General features: G+C 43.2%; 1 protein-coding gene across 4 annotated transcripts in view; it reads right to left on the reverse strand.

Moving 5' to 3' along the window:
- Positions 1-550: 550 nt before the first annotated feature.
- The window catches only part of LOC115142646 (signal-induced proliferation-associated 1-like protein 2), a 99,538-nt gene continuing 75,195 nt past the window's right edge, over positions 551-24,893 (reverse strand). The window contains exons 12-23 of one of the 4 annotated variants that reach the window (XM_065001578.1): positions 23,973-24,070; positions 23,253-23,350; positions 21,590-22,008; positions 17,574-17,798; positions 14,677-14,730; positions 13,492-13,612; positions 12,273-12,513; positions 10,309-10,440; positions 5,480-5,542; positions 3,481-3,601; positions 2,549-2,630; positions 551-2,011 (exon numbers count right to left, since the gene is read on the reverse strand). In XM_065001578.1, the coding sequence (XP_064857650.1) occupies positions 1,862-2,011; positions 2,549-2,630; positions 3,481-3,601; positions 5,480-5,542; positions 10,309-10,440; positions 12,273-12,513; positions 13,492-13,612; positions 14,677-14,730; positions 17,574-17,798; positions 21,590-22,008; positions 23,253-23,350; positions 23,973-24,070 (1,804 nt within the window). In that variant the 3' untranslated portion in view covers positions 551-1,861. The remainder of the gene's footprint in view (positions 2,012-2,548; positions 2,631-3,480; positions 3,602-5,479; positions 5,543-10,308; positions 10,441-12,272; positions 12,514-13,491; positions 13,613-14,676; positions 14,731-17,573; positions 17,799-21,589; positions 22,009-23,252; positions 23,351-23,972; positions 24,071-24,893) is intronic. The other 3 variants (XM_065001580.1, XM_065001579.1, XM_065001581.1) reach the window with 3 other exon arrangements.

Below are 24,893 nucleotides of genomic sequence, written 5' to 3' on the forward strand. Positions count from 1 at the left end.
TATATATTTTTTTAAATTATTTTTTTTATTAGTTCCACATGGCTCCAGGATCCAGATCTGAAAATTCTATTTTGAAAGGAATATAATGATATTTCTTCCAAACCATGAATTATTCAAAAGGTTCATATGGGTGATGCTTATGGACACTGGTGGCCCATCTGGGTCTAATAAGATATGATGACAGTGTGCTACACTCGAGAACACCTGCTTCCAGCCAGCCAGGCATCCCTTTTGCTAGATCCTTTAGAGAGCCGTTTTGAATAATGGCCTGACCTATAAAAAAGGCACATCTGCTACTATGCAGATTCCCAATTGTGCCTAATATGTGATCCCTGTACAAGTGTTACCCATAATTCAATACGACAAATGACTGCATGGCACTTATCAAACACTGTGGCACTGATTATTTTGTTAAGAATGTCAACTAACCAGTTCATCAGGGACATACTATGGGCATTTTCTGCCTGCAAAACAGCACTGAACCTTACAAAAAAATACCTTGATACTCACGAACGTTGTCGGCTGGAATTAAATGACACTGTCGAGTCCATTTGGTTTTTCCAACATCCTACATTTATTAAAAAAGCAAACCTTTTGTCCCATCGTTAACAAAACACCTTACAAAGAAAGAAAGGCATACAAAACAACAGGCTGTCTTCTAGCAGCATCCAAACGTTGGACTTCCCAGAAATAACCCTTTATATGTATATAGTATTTATATCTTATCTCTTGCCAACTATACAGATATTGCCAATAAGGAGCCATTAATCTTTTTTAGTGCAGAAAAGAACAAAATACTCAATATTAAAATAAACAATTTGGAGGGTAAATTTAAATAAGAGTTAAATACAAGACACTTTCTCTGAAGTACTGTACAAAGACCATCAAACACATTTTGGCATTGAAAATACATAATTCATACACTTGGCGGTACCTTGTGTACCTGCAAGTGTTCGGGGTCAACTGCATAAGAATACTTTTCTCTGTGGCAAAAATAAAAAGGTAATAATATCATGGTAGACATCATTAGTGAGAGTAGTTGACAAGGCGTGGGGTTGGAAAAGGACGAGGTACTACAACAGAAAAGACTACAGTATCCATACACCACTGGTTAAAGTCAGGCACATTTTTGTTCCTGCAAAAATAAACACTTCCAAGAAATCCAATACAACCGCAATCTCGACAACACCACAATCAGTGCTAACCATTAATAACAGTTTTGTGACTATCACCATATTTATTGCTAGGACAATTTCTATTTTTTTTGTTGAAAACAGTGGAGTACTCTACAAAACTTACTAAAGATTAGCTTCTTTTTTTTATACAAGAACCTTATAACACCTTAGTTATTTTGGTTGTTTTATAATACATTAAAAGTCAAGGTAAAGTTGAGTCAGTTTATTTGGGTGAACTTCTTTTCATTGTTGTTTACTGAGGGAGCTGACACATTTTACATTTGCCTTATTCGGCAAAAGAATATAGTTTTCACATAAGTTACATTCATTTGTTTTAAATTCACATGTTCCTTCCTATAAGCAAATAGCCAAAAACATGAGGTCTGATACATTCTTCCCTTCCTCCCCTTTATCTAAACCTTCTATAAATGTATCCCTTTACCCTCCCCCTGGCCCCTTGGTATATTTACACTAATTCATGTTGTTGTTTTGATTTTAAAACAACGCTACTAGCATTAGCACGCTAACTCGCAACTCCTCGTTCTCATGCGATGGCTATTCACTTTGAATCACTGCAGACATCGTCCCTCTTTACATGCCACTGGCTCAGGTAATGTGGAGTTAACGGCCATGTTGCAGTGTGTCAGTGTGTGTATGTGTCAGTGTTTTTTGTCTTCCTTTTTTCCTCAGGGCTTCTTGTTGTCGACCGAGTGTAGGAACCATTCACTGAACCTCCTGAGCTGAGCGGCTGCCGTTTGGCTCTCCTCGTGCAGACGCATGTTGTCCTGACGCAAATGCTGGACCTGCTCCTGCAACATGGCCTTGTCCTCTTGCTCCTGTGGTGAGGGAACACACACACACAGGTTATTACGCAACCTGGCATGACGGCATTGGCTTTACATATGATCACCATCTGGCACAGAGGACAACATTTATCTTCATTATGACATAATTGTCTGGTTGTACACTGGTTTTCTGAATGAGAAGACATATAACCAGATTACAACCAACTGTTCTCTGTTACAACCAGGTAAAGATGTATATTATATGACGACGTCAACACATCATGGGAAAGCAATCCTATTCTGGTCGTTTATCAGGTCCGATAAAGACATCTTTTTCTGGTTGCTGACAAAACGTCCTTTTTGCCTGCCGGGTTGTATGATTTACAAAATACACCAACAGAGAAGTGTACATTTGAGAACAGATCAATTGTATCGACCATTCTAGTACATCATAGTAGTATGCTGATTCATGTGTTAGCTGCACATTACTTTGGATAAAATTAATCTGCTAAAAATGACCATGTTATTATTGTTACATATGGTAAGTGGTTCACTGGACATGATGTGCTTCGGGGAGCTGACTTTTACCTTTCTGAGGTCGAACTGAAGCTGTCTGAGGATCTCTTCCAGTTGGAGGACTTTGCCCGTGAGCAGAGCAGGAGAGCCATCCCTGTATAGAGATAGAGAGACCGGCTTCTTTAAGTTTTGCAAGTCTAAAGAGCAGTCTTCTAGAAATGGACCTCTTCGTCGTGTCTGCGATGATATATGCTTTTATACATCATCAAAAGCAGACCACTCTATGACGCAAAGCTTAACAACTGACAAACACCGGCATTGTTTACTTGCAAACTACAGGTGTGACCAGGTCACAGACTTAAAACATATTTAACTGAACAGTGTTGCGGGTCCACAATCAAAATCAGAGTGAAGGTAATTTATGAAAATTGGTGTAGTTATTAGTTCATCTGAAAAGGTCCAATGAAGCCGTTAAAATTTTTTTTTTCTCAATTTCAAATTTCTCGTTAACAAGTAAGCACCTTACTAACAAGTAAACACCTTACTGTGATTGTTGTCAATTAAAATGGTCAAAAAGAAACAAAAATAGCTTCTTAGCAAAGAGCAATTTTTTTAAGCAAAGACTGCTAGGACTGTCTATGAGAGGACAGAGAGGTTTGGAACCCTTTCTTATTGGTCTATTAACTAATTTACCAAAACTCCATCCCACCAAAACAGGCTGAAATTTTAGGCAGCCTTTTCAAAAAGCTCTTACACTATAAGGGCATTATCATAATGTTCACAATTTCCCCATATTACACCAACCTCGGAGTGAAAAAAAGCACACACACACACCTTTAGAGGAAGATGAACAAAGTTTCGGCATTCATGCTATTGTCAGTGCATTCAGTCAGTAAGTAGTGTTAAACATACGTATATGTAAGACCTTCAATAACTAAATTCCCTTCTCTGCTAAGTCAAGCTCCTTTAACTGTCTGCCCCACCCAAAGGCACAGTACACCTACCCTGCCTTCAGAGCGGCAGCCTCCGACGCAGCCACCCTCCGACTCAGCTCACGGGACAGCTCCATGGCCTGCTGGGCCTGCTCCACGTCCAACATGGAGCAGAGTGAACCCTGGTCCGATGCTAAAGAAACACACGTAAACAATACTATTAAAGCTGCAATATGTAACTTTTGGTCAGTAGATCTGTTCTATGTGCTCTATTTCTATGCGTCCCATTCTGGAGTTTAGTTTTTTTGCGACTTTTACTTTGTTTTTGTACACCAGATTCAAACAGCTGAAAATACACGTAACAAAAATATAAAACACAACATGCAACAATCTCAAAAGACTTTACTGAGTTACATTTCATATAAGGAAATTAATCAATTGAAAAAAAATCATTAGGTCCTAATCTATGGATTTCACATCACTGGGAATAGAGATATGCATCTGTTGGTCACAGACACCTTAAAAAAAAGGCGGGGGCGTGGATCAGAAAACCAGTCAGTATCTGGTGTGACCACCATTTGCCTCGTGAAGTTTCCTTCACATAGAGTTAATCAGGCTGTTGATTGTGGCCTGTGGAATGTTGTCCCACTCTTCTTCTTCTTCTTCAATAGCTGTGCAAAGTTGCTGGATATTGTCGGGAACTAGAACATGCGATCCAGAGCATCCCAAACATGTCTGGTGAGTATGCAAGCCATGAAAGAACTGGGACATTTTCAGCATCCAGGAATTGTGTACAGATCCTTGCGACATGGGACTGTGCATTATCATGGTGAAACATGAGGTGATGACGGCGGATGAATGGCATGACAATGGGCCTCAGGATCTTGTCACTGTATCTCTGTGTATTCAAATTGCCATTGATAAAATGAAATTGTGTTGGTTGTCCATAGCTTCTGCCTGCCCATACCATAGCCCCACTGCCACCATTGGGCACTCTGTTCACAACGTTGATATCAGTAAACCACTCGCCCACACGACGCCATACAAATTCTCTGTGGTTGTGAGTCTGGTTGGAAGTACTGCCAAATTCTCTAAAACGACATTGGATGCGGCTTATGGTACAGAAATGAACATTCTATGATCTGGCAACAGCTCTGGTGTACATTCCTGAAGTCTGCATGCCAATTGCATGCTCCCTCAAAACTTGTGGCATTTTAGAGTGGCATTTTATTGACCCCCAGCACAAGGTGCACCTGTGTAATATTCACAGTTACGTTTCTTGATATGTCACACCTATCAGGCAGATGGATTATCTTGGCAAAGGAGAAATGCTCACTAACAGGGATATAAACCAATTTTAGCACAAATTTTGAGAGAAAAACTTTTGTGCATATGGAGCATTTCTGGATTTCTGCATTTCGATTTCTTTTATTTCAGCTCATGAAAGATGGTACAATGATTCCCTACACTACACTTGCTTGTTTTGTCACAAACTGAAATTAGGCAAACTATTAGAATTTTAGCAACCAGGAAATGGCGGAGCGATTTCTGCATAGTGCATCTTTAAATACCATGACACACATATCGACTTTAAGAACGTCCATAACTGCATAGAAATGTCATATTAGAAGAGGAGAGCAGTTTAGTCAGGCGTTTTAATGCTTGGCTGGAACAAAAGTAAGCAGGAGAAAACATCACAATTAGAAGAAGTGGTTGAGGTAACACTAGGCAGAGGCACTAGGCAGCTAGTAGTAGAAGGTGGTGGTGGTAGAAGTACAATGGTAGTGGTAGTTGCTGTAGTGTGACAGAAGCATTAGCTGTTGTAGTAGTAGCTCTGGTAGTACAGAAATGCTAGTAGAAACCCTAATTGGATTTGGCTTCATACTAAATAAAAGTGTAGGAGTTATAGAGGTAATAGTAAAAGCACCAATGGCAGTAAAGGTGAAAGAAGCTCTAATGGCAGTAACTAACTAGAGTAGTAGTAAAAGTCAAGTAATTCCAGTGGAGAGGAAAACATTTATATATTTTTAAAAAAGAGTAGAGAGCGGTGTTGAGCAAAATGTCATGTCACCTAGTGAGTCTTTCTGACTGTCTTTATCACACAGACGACTGGCATCCTTGTCGAGCTCCAGACCTGAAAACACGAGAGGAGACAGCACATCTCTCAGATAGAGTTCAGCTACCCACACGGTGTTTAGTCCACTTTCAGTGCAAATAAGCTACAGTAGTGCTTAAATGCTCCAAAAGCAATGTTTAAAGGAAAGGCACATTCTGGTACAGCCCTTTTAAGCAGTCCATTCTTGCAACCATGGAGGTAGAGAGCATGATTAATAGGGAGCGATGGAGAGCAGAATGGATCCTGTTGAGGTGCTATGGTTAGCTCCACCATCCCTAAACCTTTGCCAGTGTCTATTCTAAAAGCAATAATTATGGCGTGACAATGCTGTGCAAAACTATTTTCCCCCTTTCTAATTTTCGCTACTTTTGCATATTTTTTCATACTGAACGTTATCAGATCTTAAAAAAAAAAAACTCATATTAAATAAAAGGTTCAAGATGTGATAACATTCAGTATCAACGATATGCAGAAATAGGGAAATCAGAAAGGGGGCAAATACATTTTCACGGCACTGTATATAACAATTGGATCCACTCTCTCGGTGGGTGAGGAGGGTCGCACATACAGTGCCTTCGGAATGTATTCAGACCCCTTGACGTTTCCCACCCCTTGTTACGTTACAGCCTTATTCTAAATGGATTTTAAAGCAATCTACACTATAACAATGAAGCGAAAACAGGTTTTTACAAATGTATAAACAATGATTTGCATAACTATTTAGACTCTGCTCAATTTCGAGTCTCATAGCTCAGGTGCACCATGTTTCCATTGATCATCCTTGAGATGTTTCTACAACTTGATTGGGAAAGGGGGATACCTAGTCAGTTGTGTCTTCTGCATTTAACCCAACCCCTCTGAATCAGAGAGGTGCGGGGGAGGTGTCAGCTCGTGGATTCGATCCTGCAACCTTTCGGTTACTGGCCCAAAGCTCTAACCACTAGGCTATATTGGAGTGGTAAATTCAATTAATTGGACATGATTTGGAAAGGCACACACCTTTCTATATAAAAGGTCCCACAGTTGATAGTGCAAGCAAAAACCAAGCCATCAGGTCAAAATAATTGTCCGTAGAGCTCCGAGACAGAATTGTGCCGAGGCACAGATCTGGGGAAGGGTACCAAAACATTTCTGCAGCATTGAAGGTCCCCAAGAACACACTGGCCTCCATCATTCTTAAAATGGAAGACGTTTGGAACCACCAAGACTATTCCTAGAGCTGGCCACCTGGCCAAACTGAGCAATCTGGGGAGAAGAGCCTGGGTCAGGGATGTGACCAAGAACCCGATGGTCACTCTGACAGAGATCCAGAGTTCCTGTCTGGAAATGGGAGAACCTTCCAGAAGGACAACCATCTCGGAAGCCCTCCACCAACCAGGCCTTTACGGTAGAGTGGCCAGACAGAGTCCACTCCTCAGTAAAAGGCACATGACAGCCAGCTTTGAGTTTGCCAAAAGGCACCTAAAGGACTCTCAGATTCTCTGGTCTGATGAAACCATTGAACTCTTTGGCCTGAATGCCTAACGTCATATCTGGAGGAAACCTGGCACCATCCCTACGTTGAAGCATGGTGGTGGCTGCATCATGCTGTGGCAATGTTTTTCAGCGTCAGGGCCTGGGAGTTAGTCAGGATCGAGGCAAAGCTGAACGGAGCAAAGTACAGAGAGAGATGCTTGAAGAAAACTTGTTCCAGAGCGCTCAGGACCTTAGACTGGGGCAAAGGGACTGAATACTTATGTAAACGTCCTATTTCAGTTGTATTTATTTTTGTATAAATATGCAGAAATTTCAACAACAAAAAAGTTTTTTTCTTTGTCATTATGGGGTATTGTGTGTAGATTGATGCGGGGAAAAAACTATGTAATCAATTTTAGAATAAGGCTGTAACCTAACAAAATGTGGAAAAAGTCAAGGGGTCTGAACACTTTCCGAAGGCACTGTAAGCCGGCGATTCTCAACTCCAGCTGTAAAGACCCACATGACTGCACATTTGTGTTCTAGTGCAACACTAACACAATTGATTCAACTCGTCAACACCTCAAACAGCACGTGGTTAGTTGAATCAAGTGCGTTAGCACTGGGCTAGAACAAATTGCAGTCCGAGGTGAGAAACTCCGGAAGCCGTGACCCTTTCTTAGTAACCGACACGGCACAGCACACTATTGTTACCTTCCAGATAAAGAGCATAGGACAATTCTGGATAAGGAAGAAAACAAGAAAAAAACAGACTAAGCTTGTGACAAGTCAGAATAGCCTCGCAGATGTCTGAGTCGGCCTCACATATCAATTTAGAAAGCCGGGGATCTTAGTGAGGAAATTGAGGTTAAGTTTCTAGCAAAAGGGCAGCACCAACCATCCCCCACTTTGCGTCTGTCTTCTCAATAGCTGGACGGTGTTGAGAGGTGACGCTGATGTGGTATGTGGTATTTGAGGACAGAAAGGAGGGAGAAGGGGAAAGGGAAGGGAGCTGTTCTCTCTAAGATTGTTCCCGCTAAGGAGTGAGAAGAGGGGAGAGAGAAAAAGGGAAGTGCGAGTGAGAGGTAAGAGCGAGAGAGGGAAGAGATGAAAGTGGTTCTCACTAAAGATAAGTGTCTCACTGAAGTTGCTTCTGAGAGACAAGCGAGAGACTGAAGCTGTGAAAATCTCACCCATAATTACACATCCCTCTTTCTCCCTTTTAACAAATCACTCTCTGTTTTAATTGACAGTCTCAACATTGGCTTAACGCTGATTGAAGTAAGTCACAGGTGAAGTGATTACCATAGTGGAAAACAAAGAGAGAGATCTATAACAGAGTCAGGTATTCATTTTCCTTCAGTAAAAAGACTAGCCTATATTGAGTTGGAAACAAGAAAAACATCCCATGACATTCTTTCTGTAATGTTCAACATGGAAAACAAACAGTCAAGATAAATCTTGAGGTTAAGTTATCATCGATAAATATGAATCACAACTGAATAATGAGACACGTAAGGAGAAAGGAATGTCTATTTTGTGGCTGTTTCACTGCACTCTTGACTGTGAATGTGAAGCATTTGTCCTGTTCTAGTATGCGTGGGTCTACGGAAACAGAAATAATGCTCGCTAGTTGCAACTAATGCTCACCACGCCCTTTGCCCCCGGCATGCTAATGAGGGCTAGCATGCTAGAGTTTCTGCGTGCTTAGCAACACTGCCTTGAGAACACACAGCGAGCACCACGAAACTAAACAAGCCAACTAAATGATACAACAAGCCCGGGCTAATAATGCCAGGGTCAGCACTCCCACAACTCTCTAAGCAAATTAGTTCCCCCTCTTTTCTCTGTTGTTGACTTCTATGCAAATCGAAGGCTGCTGTGCAGCCCAATGCTAGTCAATGGAGTCCCCGGCCTGACCCCTCATTGCGCAAGGTGAAAGAAATGTGGTCACCGGTTCCAACCTATCCAGTCTATAAACATCAGTTGGTCATGAAGGAAGAATTTTTTTAATAATTATAATAAATACAAAATCGTGAGTACATCACTCTGTAGCTCAGGTAGTCTAGTGGGCGGCAGGTAGCCTAGTGGTTAGAGCATTGGGCCAGTAACCATAAGGTTGCTAGCTGACAAGGTAAAAAATCTGTTGTTCTCCCCCTGAAAATGGCAGTTAACCCACTGTTCTACTTAGGCCTTCATTGTAAATAAGAATTTGTTCTTAACGGACTTGCCTAGTTAAATAAAGGCTACATTTAAAAACAAGTCATTCCAGGTTACCAGAAAAACACTCCCAGCTTCCCCTGAACACAGTTGACCGAGGTAGCGAAGCTATAATTGCCAGAGAAAGTGTGCAAGAAAGGGGTGCAATTACGGCGCAAAGTGGGTTTGAGTAATTTGGCAAAATGGTTCCTTGCTGTGCGCTCCATTGTGATAATGCTTAGTTTCTCAAGTCCCCAAATACTCTCGCTCGCCTTCCACTTCCTGCTAATTAGCACCTCGCCGTAGACAGACTGAGTGCAAGGGAGACACAGACAATGGGAGAGACTGAAGATTTTGACTGGGTCAAGATGATATTGGGGATCAATTTGAATGAATGTCCAGTCACTTTAATTGGACGACGGACAACGAAATCACATCTGAACATCACAAGAAAATATATATATGTTATAATGGTCTTTTCACACATTGAATTTCACGCCAAATTAGATACCTAAATTGACCAGAGTGGAAAAAAAAACATTGAATACAATTTAGACACTGAATAAAGGTCAGGAATTGTCCTATTGAGTGAACAAAAGGGTAACAGTTAACGCGCTGAAAGCCTGATGAGAACTGGGGACAAAAGATTTGACAGCACGACACCTTGGTAGCAGCAAATGTTAATCAGGTACCACTTACACCTAGCTAACATTTTTGTGTTCCCAGAGCATTTCTGGTAGGTTTAGGAAACATAGTTTCTGGTAGGTCTGGAGATAACATCCCCATAGCCTTTGTTGGTCCAGGTTTTAAGAGCTTTAAGAAAGTCCGTCCATAGGGATGTTCCTTGAATGTTGAGTTACAACACAGATAACGTTTTCCTTTCAACATTGTTCAAACAGATCTCGTTTGAATGAAAATGGTCCAACAAAATGTGAAGATTCCCCTTCTGAAGATACCCCTTTACATCACAACCAAATGGGTACCTGACAAAAACATTCATATACTGTTCTAGGCAATGTTAATTGTTAGCTGGGTAAGCTTTTGGGAGCATCAAAAGGTCAAACAGTGAATAAGTACACAGTTTTGTTTAATGCCATGCGGGAGTATGATGAATCTAGACGTTATATTACCTTCAAAAGCCCTTGCGGCATCAACAAGATGGGACCAGTCCAGGCCAGACACTGCTTCCGGGAGGGGCATCAGACTGCCATCGGCCATTTTGCAGCGGTCGGCCAGGGAGCTGTCAGAGAACCACAGCTCATCTGTAGAGATGAGACAATTCGGTTTAGATAAGTGAGCGACAGCCTCACCGATTTGGGTGAAGGGAACAGTTGGTGCTCCCTCCCTCCCTCCTTTCTTTCTTTCCCCCTCCCTCCTTTCCTCCCACCCTCGCCCTCTCCTCCCGCCCTCCCCCTCCTCCCGCCCTCCCCCTCTCCTGTCTACCGATAATGAGACTTCAGTGCTCATCCATTCTCCACTTGGAACACCTGCTCCTGCTTGCAGATTAACAAAGTCATTTTGGGGTTTTATGTTTCAGTAAAAACATACATTTCAAATATACAGTTTAAATGAGATGATACTCTAAACGAATGAAATATGGGCACTTTCCACCAAAGCGTAACACATATCTCACACCTTAACAGACATTTTTCAGGCATCTGCAACCCTTAAGCAAATACAATCCACCCTGTATAATTTGCGAGTCTGTCCCCCCTCCCAAAATGTGAAAAAAATGCAAAACAATTGCAATCCTGCTTGGAAAACTGCCAAGAACACGGTTACTTAAAAAAAAAAAACAATGTCACAGTCTGCTGTTGAAAGCTGATTAGAGGACGGAGACGAAGGGGGAGCTTCCCCCCGCCAGACAGACAATTAACCTGCATCTAGGGGACGCCCACAGGGGTCAGCTTTGGCGTAGATTCACACAAAACTAGGCACACAAATGTGTGCATAAAAACACACACGCACACACAGGTAACTTAATCTCGCACACAGCTGGAGATTCATGATCCTTAAATTTTGGTTTCTGAGCCCCCCCCCCCACAGAGTTAAATAAGACACAGCAACCACATATTCATACACACCTCCACCCTCAAATGTGGGGGAGGGGTATCCTTTCATAAGGACTGGATTAGCAGCCCCCTTTTCTCATTGTGAAATACAACCAGTGGTTAGAATGCTTCAACAAAGAACGCAAGGAGGCCCGACAGTGAAAGGGTTAATATCGTGCCTACTCAATGAGCACACACTGGGATGTTTTTCCAAGTGGAAAATATCCAATATCTTACTGTGTTAAAAAAAAAAGACTAAGCTTTTTAAAATCGGGTTTGCATCAATTTAACACCTATGCATTCTCACCTAATACAAGACAGATGGGAAATTGAAAGTGGCATACGCTGTAGCTTTTATGATAGGTCTCGTAAAGTTCAGCTTCAGACTGGCAAGGGCGTTTGCATTTAATTGACCACAATGAGCTCACAGTTAGATATTTTTTATTTCTATGGCCCACTCCTTAATTTGAAAATCAAAATGGCTGCCCCGCCACTTTGTTCACTATAAAGCTGAGGAATGGGGCTGGAGAAATATAAAACTGGCTGTAAATATCACAGAGGGCCTTTAAGTACGTTTCAGGTGTAGGTGAATGCAGCTTTCCACTCAGCACCATTTGCCATGTTACTACACCTCAGGGGACTTCCATCTTTGGCAGATACATTAATGATTTCGTAACATGTGTTTCCCATTCCTAATTGAACGTCCGAATCAACTAAATGTACTCCAAGGTTTCACTAATACATAATAAATGTAAAGCAGACTTTGGTACTTTAACACTGATTCTAAGGTAAAAATGGTATTAGTTGAATCTGGTGGGTTAGAGCAGGACTGGAACAAAAGTGTATACATCCTGTAGTTCTCCAGGAGAAAGGTTGTATACATCCTGTAGTTCTCCAGGAGAAAGGTTGACCAACCCTATTCCCTCACAACCATAGAGATACATTAAAATATCTAGTACCCATCTGTTCTATTGAATTCTATGCTCACAACCGACAAGACCTAGCTAGCTAGCCAGCTAGCTAGGTGGCGTAGTCTCACTCACTCTTGTGTAGCGGCGCCCCATGGCTGTGGCCGAGGTTCATGCGAGGTGGCAGGGTGCTGTGGTAGGGCCCAGCGGCGGTGCTGAACAGGATATCGTTGGGCAGGGCCTGGTCCAGTAGAGAGCTCCGGGAGCTGACCAGGGACAGGGTTTTCCTGTGGCTGCTGCACAGGCTCTCGTCCGACAGGGTCCGGTACAGGGACCTCCTCGGGGACATGGGCAGGCCGCCAGGACCAGTCAGACTCTGTGGGAAGAGATAGAGAAAATGAGGGAGGGAAACAGGGTGATGGAAAATTTGGAGACATTTTACATCTCGGAGGGCTGCACAACGGAAGGAGTGATTAAAGCGCCAACTGGTATGTGCTAAACTAGGAAAAAAACAGCATGAATCTTCCATAAAATTGGCAAAACAGTAACTTCGGTGTACCACAGTGCCATAAATGAGAGCCAATAATTTCCCCTCAATTATCTGACAATAGCTTCCCTGTGCATAGTAGTTGGTATCAATGCAGGGCTTCAGATAACGATAGACAAATCTTCCATTTATTACAGGAGGATATGTCAAGACTATAGACTATTATGTTGCTGGCAGCCATTTTCTTTCATTCCTGTGATATATTTTTCAATCAGTGAACAAAGAGGTCTGAAAAGCAGCTTGCTAGCTCCCAGATCAAATCCATTTGTGTCAACCCCTTCCCATTCCACCCTTGTTTCCTGGCCACATTTTCTTCTTCTAATTACCCAAGAGCCTTTGCATCAAGTGGTGGGCTTTTTCTCCCGACGCTAGTCGCCATGGCCGGTGGCATTGAATGGGAGACGTCCAAATTAACCTTTCGATAAGCGGGGGGAATCTGTGCTAGGAAAAGGTTAGCGTGAGTCTGGCGCCTTATAACCACCCTTGGTTTTAATTTCAGTTCATTTGAAAACGGTGCCGGCCTTGATTTTTAATATCACAAGCAATCCGAATGGATTATGTCAAGCGGAGGAAGGAGCCGACTGAAGGAGGGAAGGAAATTAAAGCAAGACATTGTCAGAGTGGGGAGAAACGGGGAGCACTACACTAGATAATCATGTCAGCTCTATGTATTACATGTCTATCGGCAACGTTCCAAACATTTCCTTTTCACTGAACACAGCCCAGAGAGTATACGAATGAACCAGAGAGTTGGAGTGATAGTGAACCAAGTAGTGTGGAGAAAAACTCGAGGGAGCAGGGGCTCACCTTGCCACGACCCCCATCCTCGGGGGGACTGTCGGGCAGCATCATCTTCAGGAAGGCCTCTCTGGTCAGGCTGGGCTGGACCTGCTGGAGCTGGCCGTCTGCACCCAGCATGGCCCGCAGCCTGCTCCCCAGGGGAGGATGGGGGATGCAATGGAGGAGAGGGAGGGAGGGGGAAACGAAGAGGTGGAAAAAGAGAAAAGAAAGTGAGATAGGGTTGAGAGAGAAAAAGGCATAAATGAAGAAAGATGGTAAGGTAGAGAATATAGTGAGAGTGAGAGAAAGTGAGAGTAGAGAGAAACGAGGGAAGAATGAGAGAGAGGGATGAGAAACAGGCAGGGAAAGGGTGTAGATGGGGGCAAAAACAAAAGGTAAGAGAGTTGCATTAGAGACAAGCTTCTAAGTTTAATTGAGGTTTCTTGTGAATTGTACAAAGGGTAGGCGGAAGGCAGACTCTCCTGAACAAAGAACGTGTCTAAAATAACACCCCATTCCTGGTCAAAAGCAGTGCACTAGATGGGGAATAGGGGGTAATTTGTGATTTGCCCACAAAAGCTGAGGTAAAGGAGGGGGCAGTGACACGTGTGGGAGACTGAACAGTAAGAGCAAAAACAGTAAGACCAAAAATAGAAGCATAAAGCTAACAGAAGTAAGACCAGGCAGTACATTACACAGCTCTTTGGGAAGGACAAAATAATAAACATGGTCATAAGAAAGAAGGAAGAAGAACTACTGTAAAGGGTGATTGAAGGTTGACTCTCAACACACACACGGGGGAGTAATCTTTTACAATACGCTGTTCGGAACCAGTCAATCACAGTTCTTCAACTGGAGGGCATCTAGTTTGGGAAGTATCCGTTTCCAGGAAAACACACAGAGTGGGGGTGGGGTGTCACGGAAGGTACAGGTTGCGTTGTGTACAGACACCATGCGAGTGACAAAGTGGGTAGATTTATTTTACCACCCCATTTCAACCGGGCTTTGCCCAATATTTATGAAGAAATGATACACTTAACTTAAAAAGAGACTTCCAAATGGTGATTTGAATCTCAAAGAAACAGGTAAATATGATATAATCCCAATCTCACAATGTAATTTCTTAGTAAATACTATGTAAATAGAGGAATGTAAAATAAAGCGTACATAGAGGTTTATTGAACAAAACAAGGTTCCGTAAAGCTAGTGTACCTGGATCTCAGTGTTAGAGTCTTTAGTAGGAAAGACAATACGCCTTCCACTCCACTGATGTAGAAAACCCCAAGTGAAAAAAAGGAGGGAAATAATGGTAATGTACATTGAGATCTAAACAAAAAAGTTGTACATGGCTGATATGCATATAGCTGTCAAAATGTCTATGCTACTTAGGAAGAAAATACCTCAACATACCTCAAATAACATTGGCCGTATAAAGCAGACTATGTAATAAACCTGTTACTTTTGTGTTAAACGTTTCTGTACAGGGGTAAGTACACTAACTACTTGTTCTTGCATACCTAGTACAAACTAATTACATAGTTACCTTGGAATAAGGCCAATGTGATGTGAAGTGCGGATGAAAATTCTGCTCTACTCTTGTTATCCTTCACCAACCATAACAATTACAATGAAAGCTGTCATGCCATGATATAATATAACAGCAAAATAATGTCCATGAATGCTACTCCTACACTATATACACAAAACTATGTAGATACCACTTCAAGTTAGTGGATTCAGCTATTTCAGCGACACCCGTTGCTGACAGATTTATATAATTTGAGCACACAGCCATGCAATCTCCATAGACAAACAGTGGTAGTAAATTGGCTTTACTGAAGAGCTCAGTGACTTTCAACCTGGAACCATCATAAGATGCCACCTTTCCAACAAGTCAGTTTGTCAAATTTCGACACTGCGAAATGCCCCTGTCAATTGTAAGTGCTGTTATTGTGAAGTGGAAACGTCAAGGGGACACAACGGCTTAGCCGCGAAGTGGTAGGCCACACAAGCTCACAGAACGGTACCGCAGAGTGCTGAAGTGCGTAGCAAGTAAAAAAAAAAAAGTCTATCCTCGGTTGCAACCCTCACTACTGAGCTCCAAACTGCCTCTGGAAGCAACATCAGCACAAGAATGGTTCATCTGGAGCTTCATAAAAGGGTTTCACCATGCGCAATGTCATGCGTCGGCTGGAGTGGTGTAAAGCTCGCCGAAATGCGTTCTCTGGAGTGATGACTCGCGCTTCGCCATCTGGCAGTCCAACGGAAGTGGAATTTATTTCCTTCTTAATAAGTTTGAGACAATCAGTTGTGTTGTGACAAGATAGGGGTGCTATACAGAAGATAGCCCTATTTGGTAAAAGATCAAGTCCATATTATGGCAAGAACAGCTCAAAAAAGCTAAGAGAAATGACAGTCCATCATTACTTTAAGACATGAAGGTCTGTCAATACGGAACATTTCAAGAACGTTGAAAGATTCTTCAAGCGCAGTCGCAAAAACCATCAAGCGCTATGATGAAACTGGCTCTCATGAGGACCGCCACAGGAAAGGAAGACCCAGAGCTACCTCTGCTGCGGAGGATAAGTTCATTAGAGTTAATTCCACAAATCAACTTTTAACAAAGCACACCTGTTAATTGAAATGCATTCCAGGTAAGTACCTCATGAAGCTGGTTAAGAGAATGCCAACAGTGTGCAAAGCTGGCATCAAGGCAAAGGGTGGTTACTTTGAAGAATCTCAAATGTAAAATATATTTTGATTTGTTCAACACTTTTTTGGTTACTACATGATTCCATATGTGTATTTCATAGTTTTGATGCCTTCACTATCATTCTACAATGTAGAAAATAGCCAAAATAAAGAAAAACCCTGAAATGAGTAGGTGTGTCCAAACTTTTGACTGGTGTTTTTCATGGTTCGGGCTAGGCTCCTTAGTTCCAGTGAATGGATATGTTAACTCTTCAACATACAATGACATTCTAGGCGATTATGTGCTTCCAACATGTGGCAACAGTTTGGGGAAGGTCCTTTCCTGTTTCAGCATGACAACGCCCCCATGCACAAAGCGAGGACCATAAAGAAATGGTTTGTCAAGATCGGTGTGGAAGAACTTGACTGGCATGCACAGAGCCCTGACCTCAACCCCATCGAACACCTTTTGGATGAATTGGGACACTGACTGCGAGCCAGGCCTAATCACCCAACATCAGTGCCCAACCTCACTAATGCTCTGTGGCTGAATGGAAGCAAGTCCCCTGCAGCAATGTTCCTACATCTAGTGGAAAGCCTTCCCAGAAGAGTGGAGGCTGTTATAGCAGCAAAGGGAGGACCAACTCCATATTAATGCCCATGATTTTGGATGTTCGACAAGCAGGTGTCCACCTACTTTTGGTCATGTAGTGTAGATGCAGCAATCCAAACTTGTTTTGTTTTAGCTATGTGCAGTCCCTTCCATCTAAAATGCTGTTTTTATTTTGGGGGCACTATGCCCACTACGGGGGCTGTTTTGAGAACAGAAAAGGTCACACTAGCCGATGGACACTTTACACAAGCTAAATGAGAGACCGTACTCGAGGACTCTGCTTCAACTCCTACTTATTAATAAGATAGGACATGTGTTAAGAGGATTCTGTCAGAGCCGCAGGTCATCAGTGGTAACTTTTAATATGGCTGTCCCCCTTTGTTCAGAACCTGTCTAAAATGGGTAGGTTAATATGGCAGCATGACTTGCAACCTTTTCAACAGGACCAAAGCAGACAGTTTGTCAGCGCGCCATCTTTCTTTCCAGTTCAGTTAACTTAACCAAGAAAGACCCTTGAGGGTCGAAGCCTCGCTTGCGAGGTCAACCTGGCCAAAGGTTAGCAGGAAAGTACTAGTAAAGTTGACAAGCGTACCTACTTGTGGCGTCGTTATTAAAATAGGACAACGGGCTTCATTTCAACGGTTTACTGAGAGTCGAGGCTGAAAATTTGTCAGTGGGAGGGAGAAAAAGGATGTGTGGCACCGGCAACTATTATGATGCTGTAGAACATATTGACAGCGCTCTAGGAGCAAGTTTTATGTCCAAGTAAGAATACAACTCCACAAAACACTGCTTATTTATTCACCTGTAGTCTTTTGACCTGCCCGGATCCACCATTGGAGAGCCATCCTCGGCTTTCTTCCAGCCAATCAGATACTCTTTGCCTGGTGATTGGCGGGTGTGGACGGCAGCATTAAGCCCCACCCCTGTCACAATGCCGCCGGAGGAGACGATGTAGACTTGGGAAGAGTCAACCGAGGTGGAGGTCTTAGGACCACGTTCCGAGGGGCTGCCAGAGTGTCGTGAGCCACTAGGAAAACAAAGACAGAAATATGTGATCACAGTTGGCCAATTACTTCAAATATGAGTGGCTACCAAAAATCCACGGTTTGGGGTCAGTCCATTTTATATCAGTCAAGTCATGGGATAATCAGGAGGAATAATTCCCCTCCCGAATTGAACTGACCCAAACCCTGCTACTCATATCAGTGATTCTCCTCACGATGGGCACTGTGTGGTTCTCGGAGCAGGTTTTGATCCCAACTCCTTTGACTCCACTAGCCTACTACAGCAGAATTCATGCCAACCCTGCCTATGCGGACAACATAGTGATGATATGAATTGGGGCATGATGACACTGCACTGGTGCCTCTGGCAGCGAAGGGCAAATGTGTCACACCTCATTAAATGCTGCATTGTGCCCACTGCGGGGGAGGCAGGATCATGCCATGGCCACAGTGAGCCTGCCACAACATGGCAGACCGGTCATCACCTTTTAGCATAATCTTGTTCCCAAGACACTTTTGCCCCAACTGCACGTCTGGTGGACCAACACATCCAATTCAGCCTTCATTAGCCAATACAGAGAGCCTGGAGAAACTCCCAGCACACAGGCATTGTTTAAATCGGCTTAATCTACCAACCAATCATCTCCCAGAACACTTTCCCCTTAACCCTCCCGCGTACACTAGCACGCACAGAGCCACGCCTCGCAGTCGTGTAAATGACAAATACTTTAAAATCAGTAGAGTACTTCCATAGAATTCTATGGCCACTCTGACTAAGGCCAACTTAGAGTGGTTGATATCCCTGGCTTATATAGGCTGTGCGCAATAGCTGGAGGATGAGGTTACTTTTAGTCTGGTCCGGCAGGAAACTGCGGTTTGGCTCATGCAGTCTGACCTAAAATGGAGAACGTGATGTCACCGCTCAGACTGAAACAGCATGAAAAGTAAGACTATATCCAGTCCTATCTGACCCCAAAATGGAGGGACTGGTGTCACCTCTCAGCCTGGCCCAGCAGGAAACCGCACAGTTGGGCTCATCACGTCTGACCTCAAAATGGAGGGCAGGAAACTGTAAACTCTGTTATATTTGGTCTAACCCAAAAACGGAGGAAATGAAATGTTGGAAAGGTAACCTTGACTCCAGGCTAATGTGCACAAGCTTGGAGAGGAAGTGCAAAAATAATGGATTGGGAATCTGGTGGGGAGATTCTGTGATGATGACGACATGGTGGTTTTTGCCTAGTTGCTGGCTAAGTAGGTTAGCTGGCTACTTTAGCTGCGTCATTATCGATGTTATTGTTGTACCCGGTGTCTATCTGAATAAACATTTTTATTGTGCAGGCACAGCCTTGCAACAGTTACCTATTTGCCTTACAGTAGTGGACTAGCCATCTAGAGCCCAAAATGGCTAACACTACAGGGAATCATGCCAGCTCTATTTATTACATTACTATCCGCAACGTTCCAAACATTTCCTTTTCACGAACACAGCCCAGACAGTATACGAATGAACCAGAGAGTCGTAGTGAGTGAACCAAGTAGCATGGAACTAGAGGGAGCAGAGGCTCCCGTTCACGAGAAGTTGAGCTAGCTATAAAGAGAAGTCCGCGTAGGAAAACTCCCAAATCAACATGGAAAAGTAACACCACAACACACACACAAAAAAACACTACGGGGGGGGGGGAAGTTAAGAGACAAAAAAAGTCCCTTGAGTCAGATGCAGCCAAATGTAGGAAATTGACCGACTTATTCAGTTGTGCTGCTACTAGTGCTAACGTCAACATGCATGAAGCCCATGCCAAGGGGGATGCCACAGCCCCTGGACAAGAGTTCTAGCAGAAGTAGAGGACAGCGACAACATAGCCGACGATTGTGAGCATAGCACAAGTAAAAGTCAGTGCAGCCGAAGCGGTAGGCAAAGGGGATCCAGGGCAGGGATGGAGACATGGATAACACAACATCAATATTGGGCAAACTAACTAGGCTAACTAATAAACAAACTAACTATACCAGTAACATTTTTATTTATTTATTTCACCTTTATTTAACCAGGTAAGGCAAGTTGAGAACAAGTTCTCATTTACAATTGCGACCTGGCCAAGATAAAGCAAAGCAGTTCGACACATACAACGACACAGAGTTACACATGGAGTAAAACAAACATACAGTCAATAATACAGTATAAACAAGTCAATATACGATGTGAGCAAATGAGGTGAGATAAGGGAGGTAAAGGCAAAAAAAGGCCATAGTGGCAAAGTAAATACAATATAGCAAGTAAAACACTGGAATGGTAGATTTGCAGTGGAAGAATGTGCAAAGTAGAAATAAAAATAATGGGGTGCAAAGGAGCAAAAAAAAAAAAGAAATACAGTAGGGAAAGAGGTAGTTGTTTGGGCTAAATTATAGGTGGGCTATGTACAGGTGGAGTAATCTGTGAGCTGCTCTGACAGTTGGTGCTTAAAGTTAGTGAGGACATGATGCCAGTCAGACAGTTTCTTGATTAATGTGCATGCCAGCCAGTCATTTCAAGCCCTATTCCTCGACTTTAGTTGAATAGGAACTACAACATATGATATTTCATATTTTAATCATATTTGTACTATGTACTTGTGTTTGTTTGAAGCCCTACTATTGTCATTAGTCAAATCCCAATTTATTGGTCGCATACACATATTTAGCAGATGTTATTGCGGGTGTAGTAAAACGCTTGTAAAGTCAGTCTTTGACACAGCACAGCCGCCTTTCATTTATTAATTTCATGATGATTAATTCTGACTATAAAGCTATTGTTTCCACTATGTTGCTATGTTTATAATCTGTAGCTAAAACTATGAATACAACTGAATTGGTGTGCTACGCTGGGGTAAAGTGAGCTGCTGAGAAAACTACTCTTCCACTAAGGTAGCCAAGGACATTTTTCTATAACTTGCTTAATTACCATTCACTTTACACCCAAAACGCAGGTGTCTTTTTACTGGTTCACTGTGCCGTCTGTTGTAGTGTTGTCTACTACTTTGACATAGTGAAGCCAGACAGTGTTTGGTCTCACTGAGTATTCTAGCTATTATACATTCTCTGTTTTATGCTCAGGCGTCAGATTGATGGGATATTGGTCAATCATGACCATTCAGGATGTGTTCTGTAGCACTATAGTACCGCATTTGTGTACAGTAGCTGTGATGCTGGTGGTGGTATTAGGGCCTGGTGTGTGTACACGTGTGTGTACACGTGTGTATGTGTGTGTACACGTGTGTGTGTGTGTGTGTGCGCGTCGGCAGTGGAATATCCGCGGGCTGGTTGTGGTGGGCCAGTCTAGGTCAAAGTCCAGGGCCGTTTTTTGTCCCAGTCCGTCTCTGCTTACTCATCATGCCAATGTGTAATGTGTGTACATGCCTAGAGCAAAAATAACTCACATCCAATAATGACAGACATTGAAAACAGGCGCAGTTTGACATCACATTATGAAGTGTCATTGGGAGTGGTTGAATTGAAATGAAAAGGTACCAGAACTGATTTCAATTGTACAGTACCAGGGTTAATTTTAGAGTGAATATTCTACAATATAATCCGATAATCAAGCAGAACAACATTTCAGATGCTGGTACCCTGTATTGGTGAGCTGTGGCCACAATTCAAGCACTGGTCACCGGTCAGACAAAAGGGATCCAGTCAGCCTCTTGGTGTAGGGTGAAGTTACCCCTAGACGCTGATCGTAGGTCAGTTTTGCAGTTTCCCCACTAATGGACTAGGGGACGGGAAGCTGATCTTAGATCTGTACTTAGGGGAACTTTATCTTGGAGCTACACCTTACCTGGACATGGAGGAAATCTCACTCAGGTCGCCCAGGCTCCCGTCAGTTACGTGCCCAGCCGAAGTGGCCTGGGTGCTGTAGCCTTGTGACGTCAACCCTTCTTCTGGCGTCCCCGCTCCGTGGTAGCCCCCCGTTCCGGAGTACTCCACTACCCACTGCTCTCCTCGGGCATCCTGGGGGACTGGTCGGCCGGCCGAGACCCCCGGTACGCCACCTCCGCTGCAGCCAGGTAGAGGGGGAGGCGGCGGGGGCATGCAAGTCGCCGTGTCGATGCCGCTGTCGGTGGACGCGCCCTTGATGTAGATGAGGCCCAGGGCATCGGGGTCCATGGGGTCGCCCGAGCCGAAGCGCTTTTCGTCGCTGCTGCCACTGGAGGCATTGCTGGAGAGAGTGTTGCTGCTGGAGTGACTGGAGCCAGACTGGGAGATCAAACACAACAATAGTTAGTGGTTAGCGGCATTCATTTGTGTCTGAAAATGAACGGTCAAATCCTTGCTTCCTCAGTTCCTCTCAAAGCGTATTGGAATAAAGGATCCAAGACCCCTCCCTCAGACCTCCAATGAGCTTCGAGAGGAATTGAGGAAACAAGGATTTTGGCAACTAGTAAACATTAAAAAACAAATGATACATAAGCTATGTATCCTGACGTCACAATTCAATCAGATCTTAGATAAAAGTGGAAATACACATTGTGGGTTTATTCACCGGTTCGGAATATATTAACCGCTTAAAACTTTAGAATCATGGAATTGGGACCCTGGAAATGTTTGGCAGCCTTTACAGTGCATATGAAACTTTAATGCGCTCTGCATAGGGAGGCAAATACATTCTACCCCTCTTTCTGTTCATCAGCAAAAGCAGCAGCATCCCTTCAAGCTTCAAACTTTGCAATATTTATCCAGGGCCAATTGTTGGGATGCTTCCTCACTCATAGTAATATTAATGAAAAAAATTATGCACATGAATCGACATTCACCATGCGTCACCATTACTTTCAATACACAGATTTGGTGGGGGGTGCGGGGGCAGGAGAATAAATCCGAAGCGACAGCAAAAGCGTCACCACCGACAAAGGTAAGCTGACCTAATCTAGCCTGGTCCGTCAAGGACGAGAGGAGGCGGGCCTCGTTCCCTGCAGACATAGAGCTACACACCATCGTACTGTGTCGGCTTGGGGCTGTATGGGTAACCGAGCCGTTCTCTACTGCTAGGTGCGACCCTAAAGATCAGATGACAATACGTACGGTATCATGGCCCATCTGTCAAGGGTGTCGTGTTCCAGTTCAAACCGACCATGCATGCAGCTAGAAGGGGATAAGGTGCTCTGGGAGCGCATATGTAGGTCTACCAAAGCCTTTGTCGATTGACGAGGCAAAGTCCTATGGGATATATTCACCAAATGGCCATGATGTTTTGTCATTGGTTTCATATGAAACCCATGATTTATTTATTTAAAGTGTCTTACAACTAACTGATTTTGTCCTGAAACAGTGTTACAAGACATTCTTCCCATTGACGCTCAAATGTAGGCTATTACATGATGACAGACGCAACAAACTAACCCAAATCCAACATGACAAGAAAAAAGCATTACATTGTAAAATCAAAGTCAACCCTCATTAAACATTAAAATAACTAACTCTTTGCAAGTATGAGTACTCACATGTTGGTATTTATTGGGGGAGTCCTTTGCTCCTTGTCTCGGCTGGCTTCTCTCCCTCATGTTCAGAATCTTTGTGGAGGGATGGTGCCACTTGGCCTCTGCAAAAGAGGAAGACAGTTTGTGATATAATTATCTCGTTAAAATACTCGTGGTACAATTTCTACGATACTGTCCACTAGAATTGATGTCAGGTCAACTCTTCATATATTCAGGACTTGAACTGGGTCATATTCACTATGAACCAAATGGAAGCAAACAGATTAAAGTGGGGAGGGACTACCTGAATGTGTCCAATAAGAAACGCTCGTTTTCATTTCCCATTGCAAAACCTTTTACTACAGTGTGAACTCATGAATCTGACCCTAGTTGCCATTACTGCCATTTTTTCAATGCATTTCCTGAAATTCCCCAAAAATGAATTGGAATGGCAGTTATTTAGTCATTCTATTTTAAGGTACATGCTATGAAAGCACATTTGTCATTTTTTGACATCACAACATGACACGTTTGGTAAAACTTTATGTGAATGACAATCTTGAATCTGTAAGAATGACAGTTAATATTGCTTTCTGTTTTGTCTGTCGCCAGCTGACCTTTTTGCTGCATTTCTACTGACTGGCGAGTCTCTTTCATAGCACAGTTGATGATATTGGTGATTACATGATGATGCTTATGATGGTGATGATGACGATGCTGGTGATGAAGAAGAGTAACCCATACCTGCTGATCTGGTCCTCTCCAGCTTGGGTTCCCCCTCTCTCCGGCCCTCTCCCTCCTTGTCGCTCGGCTGGTCCAGGTGCAGTGCAGGGGACTGGCATCTACAGGTGCCCAAAAGAAGAACAGGACATAAAGCTAGAGGTATCAGCAAACTGGATTAAATCTTCAAAAGAGGGAGGCAAGATATTATGTATTTGTTGAACATTCTAACCATGAAGACAGTCAGTCAGTGACGCGCAGGTCTGCCATTTGTTTTGTTGTTGCCCAAACAGACTAAGTTTTTTTTCAACTGACCCACACCTGCACGATCTAATGTAGAGCCGCCAGATCCTACCACAGGGGTTGGCAACCCTGGTCCTGGAGTGACCCAAGCACTTCATGTTTTTGATTTAGCCGACCTGGAAGACCAGGTGTTTTGAATTTAGGCAATAATTTAACTGAGCAATTACCTCAGTTGGTAAGGTGTGGTACCTAGTTGGAGCAAAATCCTGCAGTATCTGCGGCACTCTAAGAACAGGGTTGCCTACCCATGCCTTACCTAATCACAACTGTATCAACTTTCAATGCAATAATTATGTCAAATGAGAATTGTTGTCCTAAACTCATGCCTCAAAGAGAACGCTAACCAGCATATCATGGCTCCCAAACATTACCATTGAGAAAATGGGTTTAAATTAATCTTCTCCCACAGCATCCTCAATGCTTTGTCACTGATTTGCATTGGAACCTTTAAAGTGCATTGTAATCCTTATCCACCCCACGTCCTGCTTTTCGCACCACTGGCCATTGTTTCACCTCACCACTTGGCTAGTCACACTGAGCTATTTCAAACCTTTCCCTTGGCGTGTAACAGTATCCGTTAAACTGTGGCTGCCTAGACACATTTCCACAATGTGTCTCGATGCTGTGGGGATATTGAAGGAA

Source organism: Oncorhynchus nerka, linkage group LG15 (assembly GCF_034236695.1).
Source record: "Oncorhynchus nerka isolate Pitt River linkage group LG15, Oner_Uvic_2.0, whole genome shotgun sequence".
Classification (NCBI taxonomy): Eukaryota; Metazoa; Chordata; class Actinopteri; order Salmoniformes; family Salmonidae; genus Oncorhynchus; species Oncorhynchus nerka.